The sequence below is a fragment of the Dromaius novaehollandiae genome, chromosome 2, assembly GCF_036370855.1.
Source record: "Dromaius novaehollandiae isolate bDroNov1 chromosome 2, bDroNov1.hap1, whole genome shotgun sequence".
Classification (NCBI taxonomy): Eukaryota; Metazoa; Chordata; class Aves; order Casuariiformes; family Dromaiidae; genus Dromaius; species Dromaius novaehollandiae.
The window spans coordinates 168,734,414-168,754,840 of NC_088099.1; the positions used below are offsets into that span (position 1 = coordinate 168,734,414).

General features: G+C 60.1%; 1 protein-coding gene across 2 annotated transcripts in view; it reads left to right on the forward strand.

Annotated features, from left to right (window-relative positions):
• Window positions 1-19,889, forward strand: part of ARHGAP39 (Rho GTPase activating protein 39) — a 150,999-nt gene extending 131,110 nt beyond the window's left edge. Inside the window, exons 5-11 of one of the 2 annotated variants that reach the window (XM_064507950.1) lie at window positions 10,348-10,909; window positions 13,387-13,479; window positions 15,368-15,441; window positions 15,799-15,998; window positions 16,258-16,349; window positions 16,771-16,940; window positions 17,050-19,889. In XM_064507950.1, coding sequence (XP_064364020.1) covers window positions 10,348-10,909; window positions 13,387-13,479; window positions 15,368-15,441; window positions 15,799-15,998; window positions 16,258-16,349; window positions 16,771-16,940; window positions 17,050-17,244 — 1,386 coding nt within the window. In that variant the 3' untranslated portion in view covers window positions 17,245-19,889. The remainder of the gene's footprint in view (window positions 1-10,347; window positions 10,910-13,386; window positions 13,480-15,367; window positions 15,442-15,798; window positions 15,999-16,257; window positions 16,350-16,770; window positions 16,941-17,049) is intronic. The other variant, XM_064507951.1, reaches the window with a different exon arrangement.
• Window positions 19,890-20,427: the final 538 nt, after the last annotated feature.

A 20,427-nucleotide genomic window follows, 5' to 3' on the forward strand; every position in this document is an offset into this window, starting at 1 on the left:
TAATTGATCGTTTTCTTGCATTTCTGGAGAAACTCCATCAGCAGGGGACGGCGACTGCAGCGGGGCAGTTCATCAGCAGGAACGGGGTGGTCCCACGGCGCTGCTCAGCCAGGGGCAAGCGTCCTCGGCAGCAGGAGCAGAGGGAGAGCAGAGAACATCCCTCGGCAATCCCAGGGTGGGCAGAGCAGGATGGCTACTTAGAAATGTTGGAGGCCTCCATCACATTCCCCCCTCGAGCTGGCACTTGCCACCAGCTGCTGTGGGACCGGTCTTCCAACCAGGGGTGCTGGCCACCTCTTCACAGCCCGGGAAAGGTCTACCTGGCGCATCACTTGCCAGGCAGAGTCCTGGCAGCCATGAGCAGGGATTAATGCCCACGTTTAGCTGGGAAGGGGACTCAGGGCAGGGCACTCTCCCTCTTGGTGTCCCACAAAAACCTGTTGGGATCTGCTGGGCTGGGTGACGCCAGGGTCCACTGCCATGTCGGCGGCACCGGACGCGGCAGGAGGAGGGATGGGAAGTCCTGCAGCAGGTGGATGTGATTTCTCTGCTCTCGAGCTAGGGCTGTCTTCAGAGGCAGCGCCTGGAGGTTGTCCCAGCCTGAGTGTCACACCTCTGTCCCTGACAAAATGTTTTTGTTTTAACCACACTGTGCACAGAAACATCCAAACTTTCAATTCCTCAGAAGTTTTTGGCCTCTCGTGGTCAGATCCAGTTGAAGACAGTGTGTATTTGCTTTGCACTGATTGCAGTGGAGCCTTGCATCTGTCTTGAACATTGTTTTTGACTTCCCATTGGACGTCCCTGTGTCTGTGGGTGAAGAGACAGCTTTTCCCTGGATGGACACGCAGATGGAGGGATGCAGTGGGTCTGGCTGGCGAGAGCTCCCTGTGGCCATGGTCCTGCCTGGTAAAAGTGCCCTAAAGCGTGAGGTTTCAGAGAAGGATGGTCCAGCTCTGAGCCCTGGTCCCAGAACTTCTGTGCATTCCCGTCGGTAAGACCGATGAAATAGCCTCCTTCTCCAGCCAAAGGGAAAGACCCCAGTGAAACAACTGCTGAACTCACGGGGGTCATCTGCTACGCTCCCATCCGCTGCCTCCTTTAGGAGTAGGGAAAACATGGGCTGGCTCCAAAAGGTTTGCGTTCAGGATGATTTCTAGGCCTGTTTCTCTCATTCTCTGGCCCAAGATGGGGAAGTTGGGATCCCATTCTCATCCTCGTGGGAGCTCTGACGATGGCCCTTCTCCTCCCCATCTACCCGGAGCAGCGGCCCTGCGGGAGTGTGCAGTGTTTTAGGAGAAAGTCCTGAAGCTGAGACACCCCAATAGCCTTGGGCCAAGGGCATCGTCCTCAAGGGCAGCTCTGGAGGAGAAGGCTGTGGTTGCATCTCTTCCACACGCTGTGAAGGAGGGACGGAAAGGGCTTTTTCAGGAGCTTCAGTTTTTCCACGTTGCAGCTGGGAAGCGGAGGTTTATGCAGCCACCGTGCCGGAGAGCGCTTAGCACAACCGCGGCATCCAGGGAGCCCTGGGATAAATGCCCAGGCTGCTCCGTAGTGCTTCCGAGGTGGCCTCAAATATCACGAGGCAGGTTTCGCTCCTGGGCCTCAGAGGTCTCCAGAAGAACCAATATCAACAAACCATCATACACTTAGCATGGAAGAACATGGTTAAAAAATCTGGCTGCTCTGGTGCAAGCCTGCAGGCATCCTAAAGAGGGGAATAAATCCTCTTGTCTCCCAGACCATCCCTACCCAGGGCCCCCAGCTGCCACGGCACAGCCAATTTTCCTGCAGTCTCGTAGCTGGATATATAGAGAGGGCATTAAGAACAAACGGCCCCTTTTCTGGTTTCTCAGCCTGCTTGATTTTTCAAAGAGCTCCTCCACCAGAAATGAGGATTTACTCACCAATCTGTTCATAGCCTTAGTGGTTTGAGATATTGGACCACTTAAAACCCACTGCTGGCCCTTCGATTTAGCAGTTATCGCGTACTTTGGTCGCAGAGGCCATGTGCTCATCTGAGTGGACGGCATTGGCACTCTGACTCCAGTCCCCCGCGGCTGTGGAGCTCCTGCACTGGACCCAGATAACCAGATATGCTATTGATCCCGGCGTCTCCGCTCCCAGACGATCGAACCCGTGAAAATACTGAGCGCCGGGGGCTCGCCTCTGTCCGAGCCCTGCCACGCGCATGCTGACTTCAGTCGAGTACCCCCATAAAGCTGGTTTTGCATCATCTGAGCTGCTGTAACTGTCTGTCTGCAGGGTCTCAACCCCTGGAAAATTCGAGTTCAACATGGCTTAGTCCTTTTCCCTTAAAGCTGCCTGAGTTGTGTTTCTGTGTGCACTGGAGCTGAGCATGCCTGTGCAGACACTTATTGCCCACCTTGGTGGGCACAGCATGACTTTGAGTCTTGGTGTATTTGTTTTACCATGAGTTATCCCACCCACCCATCCACGCACCCGGCAGGGGCACAGAGCTGCTGGGTACGTGGTTGTGGGGAGCAAGCATTTAATTAAGGAGCATCTCTGCAGAGAAAGGGGCAGCTGGTCCCCCTCGGGCACAGCCTGTCAGCTGCTTGAGGCTTCACTGTTCCGTGCTGGTGCGTTCCCTTCTGCAGAGCACTCGCCTCGTTCATGGCTCTTTCCCTCTCCCTTCAGTATTTCCTCCCCTGCTTTTTTGCTCAGCTCCTTCCTCGCAGCCTTCGTCCTCGCAGCAGACCTGCGCTCGCAGGTGGCATCGATCCTGTGCAGTCCCTGGGCAGACCCGAATCTCCCGGAGTTTGATGAATGACCTTCCACTTCCTTCTTCGCTAAACAAAAGCTTTAGATGGTTCTAGCAAAAAAAATGTTGAAATCCTTCAGTGACCTGCCAAGTGAGCGGGATCCCAAGACGCGGCCAGGCGAGCTCAGGATACTCGCTGGCGTTTCTCCCTCCTCCTTGCCTGCCCCTTCCTGTGGCTCTGGCTTTTGTACCAGTTTCCCAACTCCCTGTCTCCCCCCAAGCTCCCATTCTGCATGCACAGCTCTCCCGGCTGAATATCAAGAATCAACACTTTTTTTTAATCAAGTTTCTAAAGATTTCTTGTAATAACCTGCTGGGGTTCAGGCTCGTGGACACTTGTATTTCCCAGGGCTGCACCACTGGAGGGTGAAGTCCCATGTTCTCCTGCTCAGGACCAGCCTTGGTGGTGGCCTTGGTGCCCCTGGTTCTCCTTCCAGCACCCAAAGACCTAATCTTAGCAGGAGAAGCCAAGCTCAGAATGGAAAGGACTCAAGAAAGAGCCGCCCATGCAAACGAAGGCTCCTAACGGGCAGAGTGGATGGGCAGGTCGCATGGAGAAACCAGACTGCTCGGGGTGGCTTTCCAAACACCTCCCAGCGCCTGTCCTGAGCCGGCACAGCTCTGCACCCGGCCGGGCTCTGGCAGGATGCCCTCTCCACCGGGAAGGAGGGAGGAGTCGGAGACGCCCCAGTCTGTCCTGGATGCTGGAGTAGAGCCACGTGCTGGATTAGAGCCACGTCTAAACGGGCTTCTGCTTTCTGTAGCCTCTCCAACCTGCCGTGCCCTGTTCTGGGCAAGGGGTAGTTGCTGCGTGTGCAGATACTACAGCTCCGTCCCCCAGATTGGAGGAGCCCCGCGATGGGCTGCGGAGGAGGAGGAAGCAGGGACAAGAAGCACCAATTAGCCTGACGAGGATCTTGTCCCGTTCCTCGTACGGAGGTGCCCGTCATCCCCGCTGTGCTGCCGATGGTGTCTGAAGAGCTTGCAACCATCCGCTCCCCTGGGCAGGGGAGAGCTGCCGTGGTCCAAGAGTTATCGAGCTGCCGTCCGGCACTTGCTGAAGGCAACGGGCCAAAGGCAGCCGCGACCGCAGCGAGCTCTGGGCTTTGGGTGCCACCAGGCTGAAGCTGGAGGGCCTCAGCCAGCCTGTCCCGGGGGGACGTTGGAAACAGCTAAATCCGAGCTGTGCATTGAGTAAATCACCAGCCACTCGACTTGCCTAAGTAATAAAAATAACCTCGCTGCTAAACACGGCGGAAAAAAAAACCCTCATCCTCTAAATGAAGTGTGCACCGAGGTGGCAGATACACCGGGGCGCGGAGGGCTGATTAACCCTGAGACTTGCTGAATATTTCAGCCTGCTGTTGCTCAGCATCTGTAATCACACCTCCGGCCGTTCAGCGGCATCCGGCGACGGGGTCTGGAAACCCCTATTTGTCCCAGCGGGGAGGTTGCGGTGGGGGGTAGCTGCTCCTAAAATTGCCTAGAAACCTTCCCGCTCCGACAACCTGTCCCTCGGCCGCACGGGAACATGTACAAACGCGGTTCCGCGTTGGATTTATCGCTGTCAACGCACATGGGAGGCAGGACCAGGGTACGTGGAGGAGAGCTGCGACTGCAGCCTGCAGGGAGCTAAATTAACCCGGCACGAGCGAGGGCAGAAGCATCACAAAAAGCAGCCGAGAGGAACCTCTCCACAGGTGCAGCTCGAGCCAAACCAGTAAGCGAGGCTTTTGGATGCCTGCGGTATTGATTTAAGGATGCTATGAGAGGAGAAAAGGTATAATGGCTTTTTAAAAATGGATGATGCAGTGCACAGGGACAGTTATCCTGATGAGAGCGATCAGACCTGGAAAGCTGCTTAAAAGACGGAGCCTGTTATCAGAAAGGAGGGCAGAGACCACAGAGGTAGCTTTGAAACAGCGAATAATCTGGAAAATGTTTTCTGCCTGTGGGGGATTTAGTGAAACTGGAAGGGCATCGTATCCAAAGGCAGCAGAAGAAACACCTTTTCTCATCGAGTGTCCCCAAGCACTCAGTGCTGCAGGAGACGGTTTAAAGCAAAAACCGAGCAAGCTCCAAATCCACTTTGGCTGCTCCTGTGGGCCGTATCTGCAGTCAAACTCGCTGATGTCGAGAGCCCTAATGGTCTTCCCAGGTTTCCTGCACTGACCTGTGAAGCGGGTGGCCCAGCTGCCGCTGGGGACGGGTGCTCGGTGTTCTCCTGGCGCTGATGCCAGCTGGATCGTCTTCCCCTTCCCGCGCTGGGCAGCCGGCTCTGGACAGAGACCGCGGGAGGATGAGGGTGGACGGCAGAGAGCAAGGTCGGGGGGAGAAGATCGAGGTTGGAGCAAGGCAATGCTTCTTGTCCTGGAAAACTCCAGTCTAGGCGCTACAGGGAGGCTGGGCTGCTTCTCTGCCCACAGCCATTGCTCCACTCTTCATCCCTCCTGAATTTTTCCCTCATTTTACATTTTCCCAGGACCAGATTCACAGGCCTGGTAACTCAGGAGCCCCCTCATGCGTTGGAGCGTGTTTATTTATACAGTATGTGTTTTATTACAGACTCGCCCAGGGCCCACGCCGTGCCCTGGCTGGGCTTAGAGCTAACACACAGCCGCTGGAGATGTCAGCGGCCAGGGATTTGTCCATGTTTGGAAGTGGTTCAATCTCATCTTTTATTTTTGAGGTTTATCATGGCAAAAACTTGTTGCGTGGCTTTAATTTGGTGTCCCACCCGCCTCGATCGGTTGGGGGAACGTAAATATTGGTTCAAAGGTAAGCCTGCCTTTCAGGCTGTCTGCAGAGAGCAGCAAACCTCCAACCAGCCCTAGATACGTGTTTTGTACCGAGGGAAGAAGAGATGGTCCTTGTCCTGGCTGCGATAGCAAGATACAGCAGAAATAAAGAAGAAAATGGGAGCAAAACAGTTTGCCCGGCGCCTGTCGTCTCCCCCAACAGCTCGAGGATGATTTAGCCAGTGCCGCGCTCGTGCCTGGCTTGCAGACATGGGCTTTTGGGGGACAGGTTTGAACATTTCCCTGTTTCTGACCCGAAATGAGTGCCCTCCTTCAGGCTCAGCAGCAGACAGCAAGGCCACGCTGGGAGGTCGTGGCAAACTGGCATTAACGCTTCATTATTTCTCCCCGCGTTTTAGCTCCAGGCTGTCGCTCTCCCCAAGTTCATTTAGGACTTTGTTAATTAGGGCTGAAGCTAATTGTGTATCGGCACTAACAGCAAAGGACCAGTCATGTTTTGCAGCCTGTGCAACTCCCCTGGAAGATTCCTCCTCTTCGCGGGGTACCCGGATAGCGGGGGACGGAGGCAGCTCGCTGAAGGCAGCGTGTGGGGAAATGCAGCCGCGCTGCCGGCAGGGCTCGATGCTGCCTCGCCGTCGCTGCTGCCTTCCTTCCCCGCGGATGCGTCCGTTCACTTCGGCATCCCAGAGTAACTGAGGCCGGAGGGGCTCTCCGGCAACCTCTGCTCCAGCCCGCTGCTTAAAGCAGAGTGTCGGATCAGGTTGCTCAGGGCCGAGATTGGTTGAGTCTGAATATCCCCAAGGATGGAGATCCCGCAACCTCCCTGGGCCCCTCTTCCAGGGCTTGACCACCCTCGGGGTGAGAAGCATTTTCCTGGCATCTATCCCCGCTGTGATAGGGGAGGGTGGCCCTGGGGGACACCTGGCCCAGCACGCCGTCTGCACTCATGATCCACGTGGGCTTCTGCTCCGGTCCAGGCACGCAACGTGCCTTTAGATGCTTTTGCAGGGACCTTCTGTTTGGTGCTGGCAGCCAGGCTGGGGCTTGCTGCGGTGGTAGTCTTGGCTGGGTAAAACCTGGCTGCCCTGGACCGATGGCTTAGCCACAGCCTGGCCTTTCCCACTGACACGCTGCTCAGCTGGCAAGATCGCAGTTCAGCGACCGGCTTTTGGACGAGCCCCAGCAGTGGGGTCCCCTGCCAGTGGCTGCAGAGGGATAACGGGACATCGGAGCGGCAGAAACCTCAGTGCAAATGCTGCATCTCCTCCCACCCCTCTGAAAGTCCCAAGTCCCTTCAACTGGGAAAGCGTTTCCACATCCGTGAACCAGGAGGGTTGGAGTAAGCAGAAGGGCCTTCGGGTGACGTGGCCTCCAGAGAAACTGTGGGGCTGGATCCACCTCTTGTGTCTCCATGCCCAGATGCCATGACACTCCTGGCCCAGAGGTCCACGGAGGGGGCTGCCTGCCCCCATGCAGTGTCAGAGGAGAGAGGAAACCTTGGCACTGGGAGGGGACACTTCCAAGGAGATGGTGGCCCTCTCCAGTCCTGGGCATGCTTGTTCCTCTCAGCCCTGGGACCTGCTGACCTGCGGTAGCACTAAGAGCTGGTTTTAAGGGCTGATGTATGTGGAGAGACAAGAAACACAGACTTATTCAAAGCTGCATCTTGGTGTCATAACTTTTCTAGCATGAGGGCAGAGCTTTGGGAGGCTTCCTCCGCCCTTCCTGGACCTGCCAGCCCTCACGTGCTTCTGGGTTGCTCCGACCCTTTCCCTTTCCATCTTGCATCTTGCACTTCCCTGTGCTTTTCCTCTGTTCCTGTGCCCAGCCATAAGGCCTTGGCACCCCTGAACTCACCTGGTGCGTAACTCCCTGCTCCCGACTCAGGAACAGCAGAGCAACGCTGCCTTTCTTCATCTCACACCTAAGCAGCCCTGACATCTAGCAGCAGCAGCAGATGGGCACTGGGGTCTCCAAAACCTGGAGCAGCAGCTTGCACGTGGCAAAGCTCAGGGCACATGCATGATTGCACAGCTCCAGCTAGAGAACCTCCTACTGCAAACCTCTTGTTGCTTGTGGAGCTTGTGCATCTCAAGAGCATTCAGGTGTAGATCAGGTGTTGGAGATGCAGGTTCAGCTTCTTTCCCGGCATCCACTGCAGTTGCTCTGCTACTGTCGGGCCGCCACTCTGCTGCGGTCCTCCGTGGACGCTGCTCCCGGGGATTGCAGAGGTCCCTCCTGGCCCTGTGTGTGTCGAGCACCTCAGGTGTGAGGTTATTGAGAGGAGGATCGTCGGTGTCTGACTTACCGTAGCTGTCCCACGTCTCACGAGCGGGTTTGAGCACCCGTGGAAGCATGCCAGGCTTTCCCGTCTAGACCTGGCTGTCCCGCTGCCAGAGCTGGGGGGCTCAGATGCCAAATGCATTAATGAGAGAAGCTATTTTTTGGGTGGGAAAGTAACAGTCATTCGTGAGAGCTGCTTCGAGTCCCGACTCGGAGCCTTGACTTGACAGCCCGTCACGTCAGGACAGCCTCTTCTCCTGAGACTCGCCCAACGCAGCTTGACGCGGCCGTGCATCCCGGCATGCCTCTGCGAGGCCAGCAGCGCATGGGAGTCTGCGCGAGTCCGTGGCCGTGATTGCTCCTGCGTGCCGGCTCCATGTCTGGGAAGCGGTGGGAAGGCTGCCCACGGCTTGGTCGGCGCATCACCAATGAATGCCCATCGCCAAGAGCAGAGCGGTGCCCAGATGGATCTGCAGGCTCGGAAATGGATGGGTCGTTAACCTGGTGCATTAATGGTGCCGAGGGCCTGAGCCAGGCCAGTGCAGTCAGCTGAGCAAACACCACTTGGGCTCCTGGGGCACTGGGTATTTCTCTCTCGGTGAGAAGAGAAACACTAAATCTTCAAAATCAAAGGGAAAAGGTGGCTGTGCTGCACCTCCCTGTTGCTCCAATGGCTTAGCAGCAGAGCAGAGAGAAGGGACCCAGGAGTCCGGCACCTGCAGCACCTTCTAGGCACGTCCATCTGAGCCCCGGGTGTCTGATGCCAATCCTCATCTCCCCGCATGACCCGAAGGCTCCCCTAAACTTGGGGCAGGCGAGCCCTGCCGTGTCCGCGAGTCCCGCCAGTCTCTGCAGTCATCCAGCAGCCAATATCCCCTTTTTCTCTGCATTCCTCAATTCTCTCCAGCACGACTCTGCCTGCAAAGACTTGTCCTGTCCCATCAGGTCCGTCAGGCCTGCCGAGATGGGATACGAATGCGCTCGGCATCCTTGAAGCTCCCTTCCATGCTCAGCCGCCAAGTCTCCTGCTCGCTAAACCCTGGCGATCCCATGGACGTGCGCCGGGAGCATGAGCGTTGTCTGATAGATACGGTGCTGGGTGGTGAAAGAGGCCGTTCCCCAGCACCTTCCCTTGGGCAGCACAGCAGACGCTTCCCCTTGCTTGTTTTTCATACCTCGTGTGTTAAATGCGCATGGCCTACCCATAGATCTTCTCTCAGCACCCAGGAGCAGTTGATCCAAGTTCCGTGTCTATGTCCCTGGTCACCTTCTCCATGCCGGGCCTCAGCTATTTGAGGATCTCTCTGCCTCCTGGGATCCCAAAACCCTCTTAGAGCCTGCATCAAATTTTGGGAGTTCATCGTCTTCAGTGTTACCCTTGCATCACACTTCCTAGATTGCAGCTACCATCCAAAATGCAATGATGTGGCCCTACTTTTTCTTTTTTTTATTATTTTTTGCTGAATTATTGCAAAAAAAGAAACAGAAGAAAACCTGATTTGCCTCTCCATGCCCAGACTGCCGCTGCTGGCGGGTTGTTACAACAGCTGCTCTGGGGGTTCATGGGGCCCCCAGCTGTAGCACGCAGGGTTCATGCTGGTTGACCTGCCTTGGCCGGCTGACCCACAGCCGTCTTGCTGTCTTGGGTGTTGCGCAGGAGGGGCTGAACCCTGGGCCCTTCATGTCCCTCTGCACAGGGGCTGTGAAGAAGCAAAGCGCTTTCTGCTCACATTTTGCTGGGTGAATAAGTGCCTGTGTGTCCAACCTGTTCCTGGTGGACGTGGCCACCCTGGCCAGCATGGTAGCCAGCTTCCAAAGGTGGGAGAGGGCTGTCCCGGGCTCGGACTCATTGGTACTCAGTCCAAGTCATGCAGGCCACAAGCCTCTTCCTTCTGGGCATGTGGACGCTGGAAGACCATGCTCAGATGTGGCTTCATGGAGAAGGGGTTATCTAGGGGGTCTGGTGCAGGTAAGTGTCCCCTCGCAGTTGAGCACCTGAGGCAGATAGCTCAACGCCGCCGCAAACGGTGCCTGCGACACGTGTCCCAGTGACCTGGGGAGCCAAAGCTGGTTTCATGCAACTTCCCCTTCGTTTGCTGCCCACGTGGAGCAAAACTCTGTGTTACTGCAGCTATTGATAGTTACTAGCTTCTTTTGTCCGTGATTACAAAGCATGAATGACCATGGTGCTGGCCGTGAGTGGAGTCTGACACGTTGGCTTCTGGGTGGTTTCACTTATTCCCCCCGACCCACTCCCTCCCAGTGCTAACTGGTGCCGTGCACCCCCTCGGCTGGTGGCGTGGGGCTGCTGGAGCGCTCCGCTCGCGACCCATGACTCTCCGCAGCAGCGTTGTTTGCTGCGATGTGATTTATGAGCAGCTCTCTCGAGAGGATGCAGCTCTTGGTGCGAGTGTTGGGTGACCTTTCCACGCGGTGACAGTTGATTCGTTCGCGGTGTGCAAGGATCCTGGCTGGACCGTGCCGTCGGTAACACTGACTTGTCTGGCTGTTGTTTCTTAGTCGGAGGATCTCGGTGCCTGCGCCCAGTTCGAGAGCAGCAGACAGAACAGGAACATGATGCCTAGCGCCAGCTGTGTCTTCCCCACCTTCAACCTGCGCAAGCCCTCTTCGGAGACGGACATTGAGAACTGGGCTTCCAAGCACTTCAACAAGCACACCCAAGGGCTCTTCCGGAGGAAGGTGTCCATCGCCAACATGCTGGCCTGGAGCAGCGAGTCCATCAAGAAACCCATGATCATGACCAACGACCGCAACGTCAAGAAGGAGGCGTGCGAGATATTTAAACTGATTCAGATGTACATGGGGGACCGGCGGGCCAAGACGGACCAACTCAACGTGGCCTTGGAGATCGCCACCAAAGGCTGGAGCATGCAGGGCCTGCGAGATGAGCTCTACATCCAGCTGTGCCGGCAGACCACCGAGAACTTCCGTTACGAGAGCCTGGCCCGGGGCTGGGAGCTCATGGCCATTTGTCTGGCCTTTTTCCCACCCACTCCCAAATTCCATTCCTATCTAGAAGGATATATTTACAGGCATATGGATCCGGTGAATGACACAAAAGGTAAGAGAGAAACCACCGCCAATGCTTTTGCCCCTGCTGACATTGCAACCCTTTTTTTTTTCCCCCTCCCCTTTGCATTCATGTGCATTGTGTCCTTGCTGAGACGTGGGCAAAAGCCCTGTAAATAACCTGCCCGGGGGCTTGGTGAATGTGATCCTGGCTTTAGCACTGGCCTTTCCTCTCTGGCGCACGGAAATCCAGCATGACACCCAACACAAAATGAGCTTCGACACCCTTGCAGTAGGCCCGCTGGCAGCGCAGCAGCGTACACGAGCGAGAGCACCGCCGAGCTCAGCCTGGCATTTCCGCGGCACCGCCGTGCTCCTGGGCACTCATCCTTCCTAGGGAGGCTTCCAAGTGAGCAGAGCTCTGCATTTCACTCACCTCCGGCAGTATCCATCGCCCGCGTGTTTGCTGGGCGGTTCAAGCTCTGCTGTCACGCACGGGTGCCAGCTTGGAGGAGCCTGTTCAGGGTAGTTGGGTTTCCCTTGCTAGCACCCCACGGTTCCCAGGAGGAATGCTGAATATCACTAAATTAACATGCGGGGGACCAGATTCAGAGAGTCGGAGTGATCCAGGTCATCCATCGGTGGCAGGTGGTTGAGTCTTTCCTGCCAGCCGCCCGCTTCTCCCACTGTTGCTCGTCCTTGGCGGCTGGCAGAGGTGTTGCAGGGCGGCGGGTTCTTGGCATGGCAGCATCGGCATGGAGTCCCTTTCCAGGACTGAACCATGCTGCAGCGCTCAGCTGCCGGTACTCCGTCACTGCGACACGCGGCTGTTGCCGAACACCGTAAGCACCGTGATGGCCTCTCCCGGAGGCGTGCAGCAGTAAACCTGATGCATGTTAGCAGTGACTCCGCAGGGAGCGTTGCGTTGGTGGCAGTGGGAGAGGATGGAATTGGGAAAACTTAGTGCAACGTTTGCAGTGTCGGGGGAGAGTAGCGTTCGTACCGGAGCAGACCAGCTTGCACCGGGGTTGGAGGCAGTGCCGGAGGCGTGCAGCTCTCCTGGGGCAGCTGGACCCACCTCTGGGTAGGCAGAGAGCTTGGGAGAGCCCTGGCCTTCAAACTGGGAATGGGAAGGGAAGGCACGACGGGGCCGCTCCGTCCAGGAGCAGATGCAGCCAGCGGTGACATCCCCGTGCTTTCGTTGAGGGGCGAAGGGACCAAGGAAGAGACGATGGGCAGGAGGCGGCCGGTCCCAGCCCTCCCTGCTTACCACCCCGGTGCGTCAGCGGGAGCAGGTGTCTTTGAACACCTCCTCGGCCCGTCGCGCTTCAGTTCTGACCCAGAAAACGTGGCATTTCCCTCTAGACGTCATGTGCAATACGGCAGCGCGTGAATCACCCTCCCTCCACCTCCACGCTGTCCGGCTCCGCAGCTCCAGCCCAAAACTGCTTGTTCTAGACGCCGTCAGCGTCAGGCTGTGATTTCAGGTTGTAGAGCAGAAAGTCCAGGACACGTCGCGGGGAGCACGTGGCTGCGGCAGGGCAGATGGCGAGGACTCAAAAGCGGCAAGGCCGCGGGCGGTTTTAGGGGTGAGCAGCAAGGACACGTGGCCTGGGAGCCGCAGGGCTCGGGGGACCATCAGGGGTCCGTCTGTGCGGGGAGGACGGTCTCCTCTCCGGGTTTCAGCTGGCTCCCGAGTAGATGCCACGCATCCGGCTTCCCCGTGTGTGGCACAGCGATCCAACTCCACGGACCACGCGTGCGAGTTACGGGTCCGACTTTTCCTCCTCCTTGGGGTCATCTGCTCTGCCTGGACGCTGCTCTGAGTTAGGGCAGAGAGGTGCAGGGCACGGCTGCGGTATCCTCTCTCTCCATGGGTGGTGGATGACCCAGAGGAGGATGGGGCCCCTGGGTCTTGGGGCTCGAGGGGTTTGCAGGTGCAAGTGCCCTCGTCCAGACGACCTTTGGTGGTGTCTCCATCCTTGGAGATCCTCAAAAGCCATCTGGACCCGGTCCTGGGCAACCTGCTGTAGGTGACGCTGCTAGAGCAGGACGTTGGACTAGATGATCCCCAGAGGCACCTCCCAACCTCAACGGTGCTGTGAATCAGTCTGAGAGATGGAGCCTGAGTGGTCCCGGGGCATGTCCAGGTGCTCTTCAGCTCCCTGGGGTCAAGCAGGAGCCTCGGCCGGGCCGTAGGACGGTCCACGGAGGGCGGCAGGCCGTGCAAACGCTTCGGCTGCGTTTCCTCAGCTTAAAAAAAAATAGGCAAAACGATACGTCGTGCCAAGCGAAGCCGGCTCCGCGGGGAGGTGTCCGAAGCTCGTCTGCTGCCGTCACTGCTGGATTTGGTGCGCCAGCGACGAAAGCCGGCGCCTAACGCCCGCGGAGGTGCCCTCCCGTCGTTCGACGTTGGCGGGAGCCGTGTTTCCGGCTCGGCCGGGCGGTCCGGAAGCAGGGCTCCTGCCCCCCTCAGCCGTTTTCTCTTTTGTTCCATCCTGTTGTCTTCCTCGCTTTTTTGTTTCCCAGTGACACAGCACATTAAAGAGCTCCTGGAAAGGAACAGTAAGAAGAAGTCCAAATTGCGAAAGAAACCCAAGCCCTATATCGAAGAGCATGATGGTAGGGGCCGTGCCACCGCTCGCTTGGTGCCTCCCTCTCTTAGCCCTAGTCGCAAACCCGCTTCTTCTCGGCCTTTCATCCCTCCCTACCCCCAGCTCCACTTCAGCTCTCTTCGCTCCCCGAACGCTTCCAGGGGCTTCGCTTCGCCGGGGGGAGCGGGGCGGTGGGGCTCTCCGAGGCAGCGCGGCCTCCAGCTCGCGCGGGTTCGCCGTGCAAAATGGGTCTCTGCTTGGCACCTGCTAGAGGAAGATGTAGTTAACGTGCTAATTAGCGAGAATGGGGGGAGGCAGGAATTTAATTAACCGGAGCCACTTAGAGGAACAGAAGCCGCTTAGGTTTTTCCTTGCCATGTGCTGGCGGATTAACCCGGCGGGGGCCCAGGCGTCCCCGGTGCGGCACCCGCACCCTCCGGGGTGGGCGGGGGGCAGGAGGGGCAGACAGCAGGTACCCCTTTCCCTTGGCAGCCTCCACCTTGGGGGTTTTACTGCCCCAAAGCTGGAAACCCGTAGACCAGAGTCTTTCTCCAAGGAGAAACCTGCTGGGGGAGGGACGGGGGACGAGAAGGACGCTGGGAAGAGCAGAAGGAGAAGCCGGTGAGGGTCCCAGGAGAAACCACTTGACCATCCGGGGTTGGACCAGGCCGGGCGCAGGACCTGCCAGCCCGGGCTGCAAAGCAACACCGTGGAGCTGCTGGCCGTGCTCTTCCTCCCGGGCTCGCGCCTCCTCCCCGCTCCGTGCTCACGCACGCCTGCAGACTGGGAAGGTGATTGAGCTTTGAAGAAATTGGCCCGTGAAGCTCCTGGACCCGGGACGGCCGGTCTCACGTGGGTGCTCGGCGTGCTGACGTGATGCTGGTGGTGCTGTGCAGGCTTCACCCTGGGGCACCCACGTTCCCCACCCCGTACAGACGCGGAGACCTCCAGAAAGCATCGCTTCGCACCGCTCAGGTTGCGTTTCGTGCAGCGGGTGGCACGGCACGGCGCGTTTCAAGCCTTGCAGTATCCTCCCGGCCGCGTCTGTGCAGCAGGCACGCGTTTCCCGTGCGCCCTGTGCGGATGGGGATGGACCGGAGGGTTGCAGAGCCCCTTTCTCCCAGCGCCGGGCAAAGCCGGCTCCGCTGGAGGCTCGGACGGAGCAGCAGTCCTGGCCTCTCCCGCTCGGCAGCTTCTGGGCTCTGGCAGCGCTCTGCCAGCGTGCAAAACCGGGAGACCTCGGGATCACACAGCCCGGAGAGCATCCTGCCCCGGACCACCCCGGCATGGCTTTCGGAGCCCCGGTCCACCGTTTCATCCATCGAAGCATCCGGAGCCGCATCCCTGGCCGGTTCGCTGTGCGTGGGAGAAATAAAAGAAGTCCGCTGCTCCCTGTGCGTTGGGGACGGAGGGAAAGGCGAAGGCTGCCAGATGTCCCCCAAGCGTGGCTTTAGCCAAAGCTAAGGCTGGAAGCGCTCGTTCGGGGCGTCGGGACACCGAAGGAACCCACGCACCCGCGCCGTGCCGGTGCCGCCGTCTCAAAGCGCCCTTTTCTCCCTCCCTCGTACAAACACAGACCAAAATAGGGGGAAAAACTACATTTCTAGCCTGGCCCTGGATTTTGCACGGAGCGAGGAAGTGAAGAGAGGCCAGCGCACCGCTTTGCCGCTCCGCGTTTCCGGGGGTGTCGACCGCCGTCGGAGCGGTCAAGCCGTGGTCGCCTTGCGTAACGAGGCGCGTCCGTCACGCTCCCGGCTTAAGCTAAATCCCAGTTCAATCCCCGGGAGTGGATTGCCGCGGATTATCACGGCGCCCGGCGGGGGAGTCCCCGGGCTCGCCCGCGGCACGTGCCTGGTCTCCGCTGATAGCCCGTCAGCGCTTCGCGCTCTGACCCTCCGCTCTCTTCTCTCCCGCAGGGGTGGCAATAAGCACTTACGCCAAGTACTGCTACAACAAGCTCCAGAAAGCGGCCTTGACGGGCGCCAAGAAGGTATCGTTGGCCCTTCGCGGCCTCGTTCCTTTTTTCTCGCGGCTTTCCCGAGGGGCGCCGGTGGGGTCCGGCTCGCCCGTGCACGTGCCCCGGCCCGCGTTTCGGCTCCTGCCCGTTTGTGGTGCCGCTGCCGACGGCGCTCGCGTGGCAGCGTCTCGGCATCGCGCGCTCGTCGCGTTGGCATCAGCCGCTGCGGCCGTCTCCTCCCGCACGTCCGCAGCCTGCAGCTCCCGCGCCGCGGGAAGGGCAGCAGTGCCCTCCTGTGACCAAACCACCAGCGCAGCCGGGAAGGGCGCGGGAAGAGTCCCGGCTCGGCTCGGCTCGCCGCCGCCGCACTGCCCCTCCTGTCTCCCGCAGGGCCTGAAGAAGCCGAACATCGAGGAGATCCGGCACGCGAAGAACGCCGTGTTCAACCCCTCCATGTTCGGCAGCTCCCTGCAGGACATCATCAACATGCAGAAGGAGCGGTACCCGGACCGGCAGCTGCCCTGGGTGCAGACCCGCCTGTCCGAGGAGGTGCTGGCGCTCAACGGCGACCAGACTGAGGGCATCTTCAGGTACGGCCGCGGCCACGGCCAGAGCATCCTCCCGGCACGCACGGCTCCCCGGGAGGGCACCACCGGTTGCCTGGTGGCGCGGGAAAACTGGGGACAAAAAGCCTCTGCTCTGTAATGCATCACGCCAGGGGCTCGGGTGCTGCCCCATCCCGGGGTCCCCGGGCTCTCGCCCTCATGGTGGGGACAGCGGGGCTCGTCCCCACACCAAGGGGACCCCAGCCCACGGCGTCCATGCCCCTGACACATCTCTCCTGCGCAGGGTCCCCGGGGACATCGACGAAGTCAACGCCCTCAAGCTGCAGGTGGATCAGTGGAAGATCCCCACGGGCTTGGAGGACCCGCACGTTCCCGGTGAGGAGCCGGCGTGGGCCGGGATGGCCGGTGGGGGTCCATCCGCCGTGGGGCAGGACGGAGGAAGGAGGCACAGAGCAGGATGGAGCTCAGTCACCGTTGGTGACGCTAGGATGTCCCAAGGTGACGGCTGTATCTCTGGTAGCCCGCCATGGACATCTCTTCCATGGGCATGTCCCATTGCCCCATAGACCCATGTATTTTTTGGTGCCCCCACGTGCCTTTTGGTGTCCCCGCATATCTTTCAGTGTCCCCACGTCCTGCAGGTGCCCAGGTCACCTTGCCACCATGCCAAACGCCACGTCCTGCCCGTGTCTCTGCTGCCCCTGGGCCTTGCAGGAGATGCTGGCCGTGGCCCGGCCTGGGGGACCTGGTGCTGTTTCCGTGCCACGCGGCTCACGGCCCCGCTCTGCCCCCGCAGCCTCCCTGCTGAAGCTGTGGTACCGGGAGCTGGAGGAGCCGCTGATCCCCCACGAGTTTTACGAGCAGTGCATCACCCACTACGAGAACCCCGAGGCCGCCATCGCTGTCGTCCACTCTCTGCCCAGGATCAACAAAACGGTGCTGTGCTACCTCATCCGCTTCCTACAGGTGAGGCCGGGACGCCCCCGGGGCGTCCGTCGCAGCCCGGCTGCCCGCGCGGGGCCGCGGGGGACCCTCGCCGGGGGTCCGGGCGTCACCGCCGCGCTCCTCTCCCCAGGTGTTCGTGCAGCCGGCCAACGTGGCCGTCACCAAGATGGACGTCAATAACCTGGCCATGGTGATGGCCCCCAACTGCCTGCGCTGCCAGTCGGACGACCCGCGCATCATCTTCGAGAACACCCGCAAGGAGATGTCCTTCATCCGGGTGCTCATCCAGCACCTCGACACCAGCTTCATGGAGGGCGTCCTATAGCAGCGCGCGGGGGCGAAGCCGCACCCGAATCCCACCTCCGCCGCCCCCGTCCCCTCCGACCCCACCCGGCCGAGCGCTGCCAGCCGGACCCCGCGGCAGGGCGGACCCCGTCCTCTCCGGGCCCTCGGGCCGGCTCGCTGCCCTGCCGGAGCGGTCGGCTGGCTCGGGGGGCTCCGCGTCTCCCGCCAGGGCTGGGGGTCACGAGCAGCCTGGGGGGCCACGCGCGGTGCAGGGGCAGATCGGCCCGTCCCTCTGCCCCACTTAGGGCTGTTTCCGACGGGCCCACGAGCTCCCGCTGGCCAGGACCGGCCGAGCCTCCGGGGCTGCAATCCGAGCAAAGCCGGAGGCGCCGGGGGCCACGGGTGCCCCCCGTGCAAGGGCCGGGGCCGGCGCGTCCAGGCTCTGCTGCGGGACCCCCAAGGAGTCATCGCCAGCGAGCGAGGCGGCCGGCAGCAAAGCGGAAGACCACGGGAACCGGGGGCCGGGAGCATCCCCCGGCACCCTCAGCGGTGAACGCTCATGGAGGGGGGTTCTGGCACCCCTCTGGCACCCGGTGCCGGGCCAGCCCCGTCCCCGTGCACCGTCGTCATCTCCCAGCCGGGCCACAGCTCTCCACACGTGCAGAGATGACATTTCCCGTCTCCCTCTGGGCCCTGGCAGCGCCGTCGGACCGCACTGGACCCGTCTCATCAGCACTGTCTGGTCCTGCTGGACCCATCTTGGCACCCATCATCTCCGCCGGGACCTGCCAGAGCCATCACGGCGCCTGTTGTCATCACATGGCCCTGCCGGACCCATCTTGGAGCCCGTCATCTCCACGTGGCCCTGCCAGAGCCATCTTGGAGCCCGTCATCTCCACCTGGCCTTGCTGGACCCACCTTGGTGCCTGTCATCTCTACCTGGTCCCGCTGGACCTATCGTGGTGCCCGCCATCTCCGCCTGGTCCTGCTGGGCCCGTCTTGGTGCCTGTCATCTCCGCTTGGTCCTGCCGGACCCATCTGGGTGCCCATCATCTCTGCCTGGCCCTGACGGACCTGTCTAGGCACCCGTCATCTCCACTTGGCCCTGCTGGACCCGTCTCAGTGCCCGTCATTGCCTCCTGGCCCTGCTGGACCCATCTTGGTGCCCATCATCTCCACCTGGCCCTGCTGGACGGATCTTGGCACCCATCATCTCCACTTGGCCCTGCTGGACGGATCTTGGAGCCCGTCATCTCCACCTGGCCCTGCTGGACAGATCTTGGTGCCCATCATCTCCACTTGGCCCTGCTGGACGGATCTTGGCACCCATCATCTCCACTTGGCCCTGCTGGACCCGTCTCAGCACCCGTCATTGCCTCCTGGCCCTGCTGGACCCATCTTGGTGCCCATCATCTCCACCTGGCCCTGCTGGACGGATCTTGGAGCCCGTCATCTCCACTTGGCCTTGCTGGACAGATCTTGGAGCCCGTCATCTCCACTTGGCCTTGCTGGACCCATCTTGGTGCCCATCATCTCCACTTGGCGTTGCTGGACCCATCTTGGAGCCCATCATCTCCACCTGGCCCTGATGGACCTGTCTAGGTGCCCATCATCTCCACCTGTCCCTGCTAGACCCATCTCGGCGCCCGTCATCGCCTCCTGGCCCTGCTGGACCCATCTTGGTGCCCATCATCTCCCCTTGGCCCCCCCCGGACCCGTCTCAGCGCCCACCATCACCGCCGGACCCGAAGGATCCGTCTCACCCAGGAGAGCCCCACCGAGCCCCCGGGGCCGCCGGGAGAGCCGGGGGGAGCCGGGGGGGAGCCCGCGCGCCGGCCCCGCGGCTCCCGCGAGCAAGTGCCTTCGGCTCCATCCCCACCGCGCGGGCCGGCGAGGGACGGCGCCGGGGACGGGGCGGGGGGCACCGGGCCGGCGCGGGGGGGGGCAACCCGGGCCGGTAAGAGTATATAGAGCTATACAGAGAGATATTACCTAGGAACCTTTGCTAACGACATAGTTTTAACCCCAGATTATTTTATCTTCGGGGCCGTCGCCCGCCCATCGGCGACGGCCCGGGGAGGGGGGGCTCGGCCCCCCCCCACCCAGCTGTGCGCACTGCCAGGCGGCCGAGCCGCGCGGGGAGCGGGCGCTGCGGGGGCCCCCCCCTCGCCCGCCGGCCGCCGCACACCTTGTACAGAGATGTCTTTTTTTTTTTCCTTTTTCTTTGATTTTTTTTAATAAAAATAAAGCCGGCCGCCCGCGCCGCCGCCGGTGCCCGTTGCGCCGCAGCCCGGGTCCCGCTGCGCTGTACATTTTGGGTGTCTGGCTTGCGTTCTCGTCGGTGTAAACTTGATTTTTCTTTTTTTTTTTTTTCCTGGGTTTTATATATTTTTCTCTCTCTTTTTTTTTTTTTTTTAGAATCGAGTTTTTATTTATTATTAAAACGATTTAAAAAAAAAAAACACACACAAGCCCAAACCACTAAGCGGCAAGGCCGAGGGCCCCGAAAGGCGGCGGCGGGAGGGTGCTGGCGCGGGGCTCGGCCGCGCTGCCCCCGCCGCCCTCCCCGGGGCCCCCCCGGGCGGGCGCCGCCGCGTGCCGGCGCCCCACGAACTCTGTAATTACGAAGCATGGACATGTAGAGGCGACTCCATGTTGTGTGAATAAAGCTACATATGGCCACTGCCCCCCGTCTGGCGTCTCTGTGCCCCACAGGTTGTTAACCCTGGAGCGGAGTGTGGTCCCCTGCCGGGGCGCCGCTGCCTGGCCTCACACAGCTGCTCGCAGCCCCGACACTGCCTGCGCCCTCCCCCAGGGGTGCATAGGGGGTGCGCTGGGGGTGTGTAGGGGTGCTCTGGGGGGTATAGGGGATGTACAGGGGGTCTATAGGGGTGCAGGCTCTATAGGGACCATAGGGCTGGCTGTGGGGGGCCAGCTGTGCTGCACAGGCTATATAGGGCTGTATAACAGGGTGTATATGGTCCCTCCAAGCCCAGGCAAGCTATGTAGGGCCATAGAGGGGTGTGTATATGGTCCTTCCAGCAATGTAAGCTGTATGGGGGGGTGTATATGGGCCCCCTGAGACATACAAGCTGTATAGAGCTTATAGGGGGGTGTATATGTCCCCCCCCCAATACCATGCAGGCTCTGTAGGGTGCACAGGGGTGTGTATGTGGTCCCTCCCGGCTATGTGAGCTGCATATGGCCATAGCAGGGTATCTGT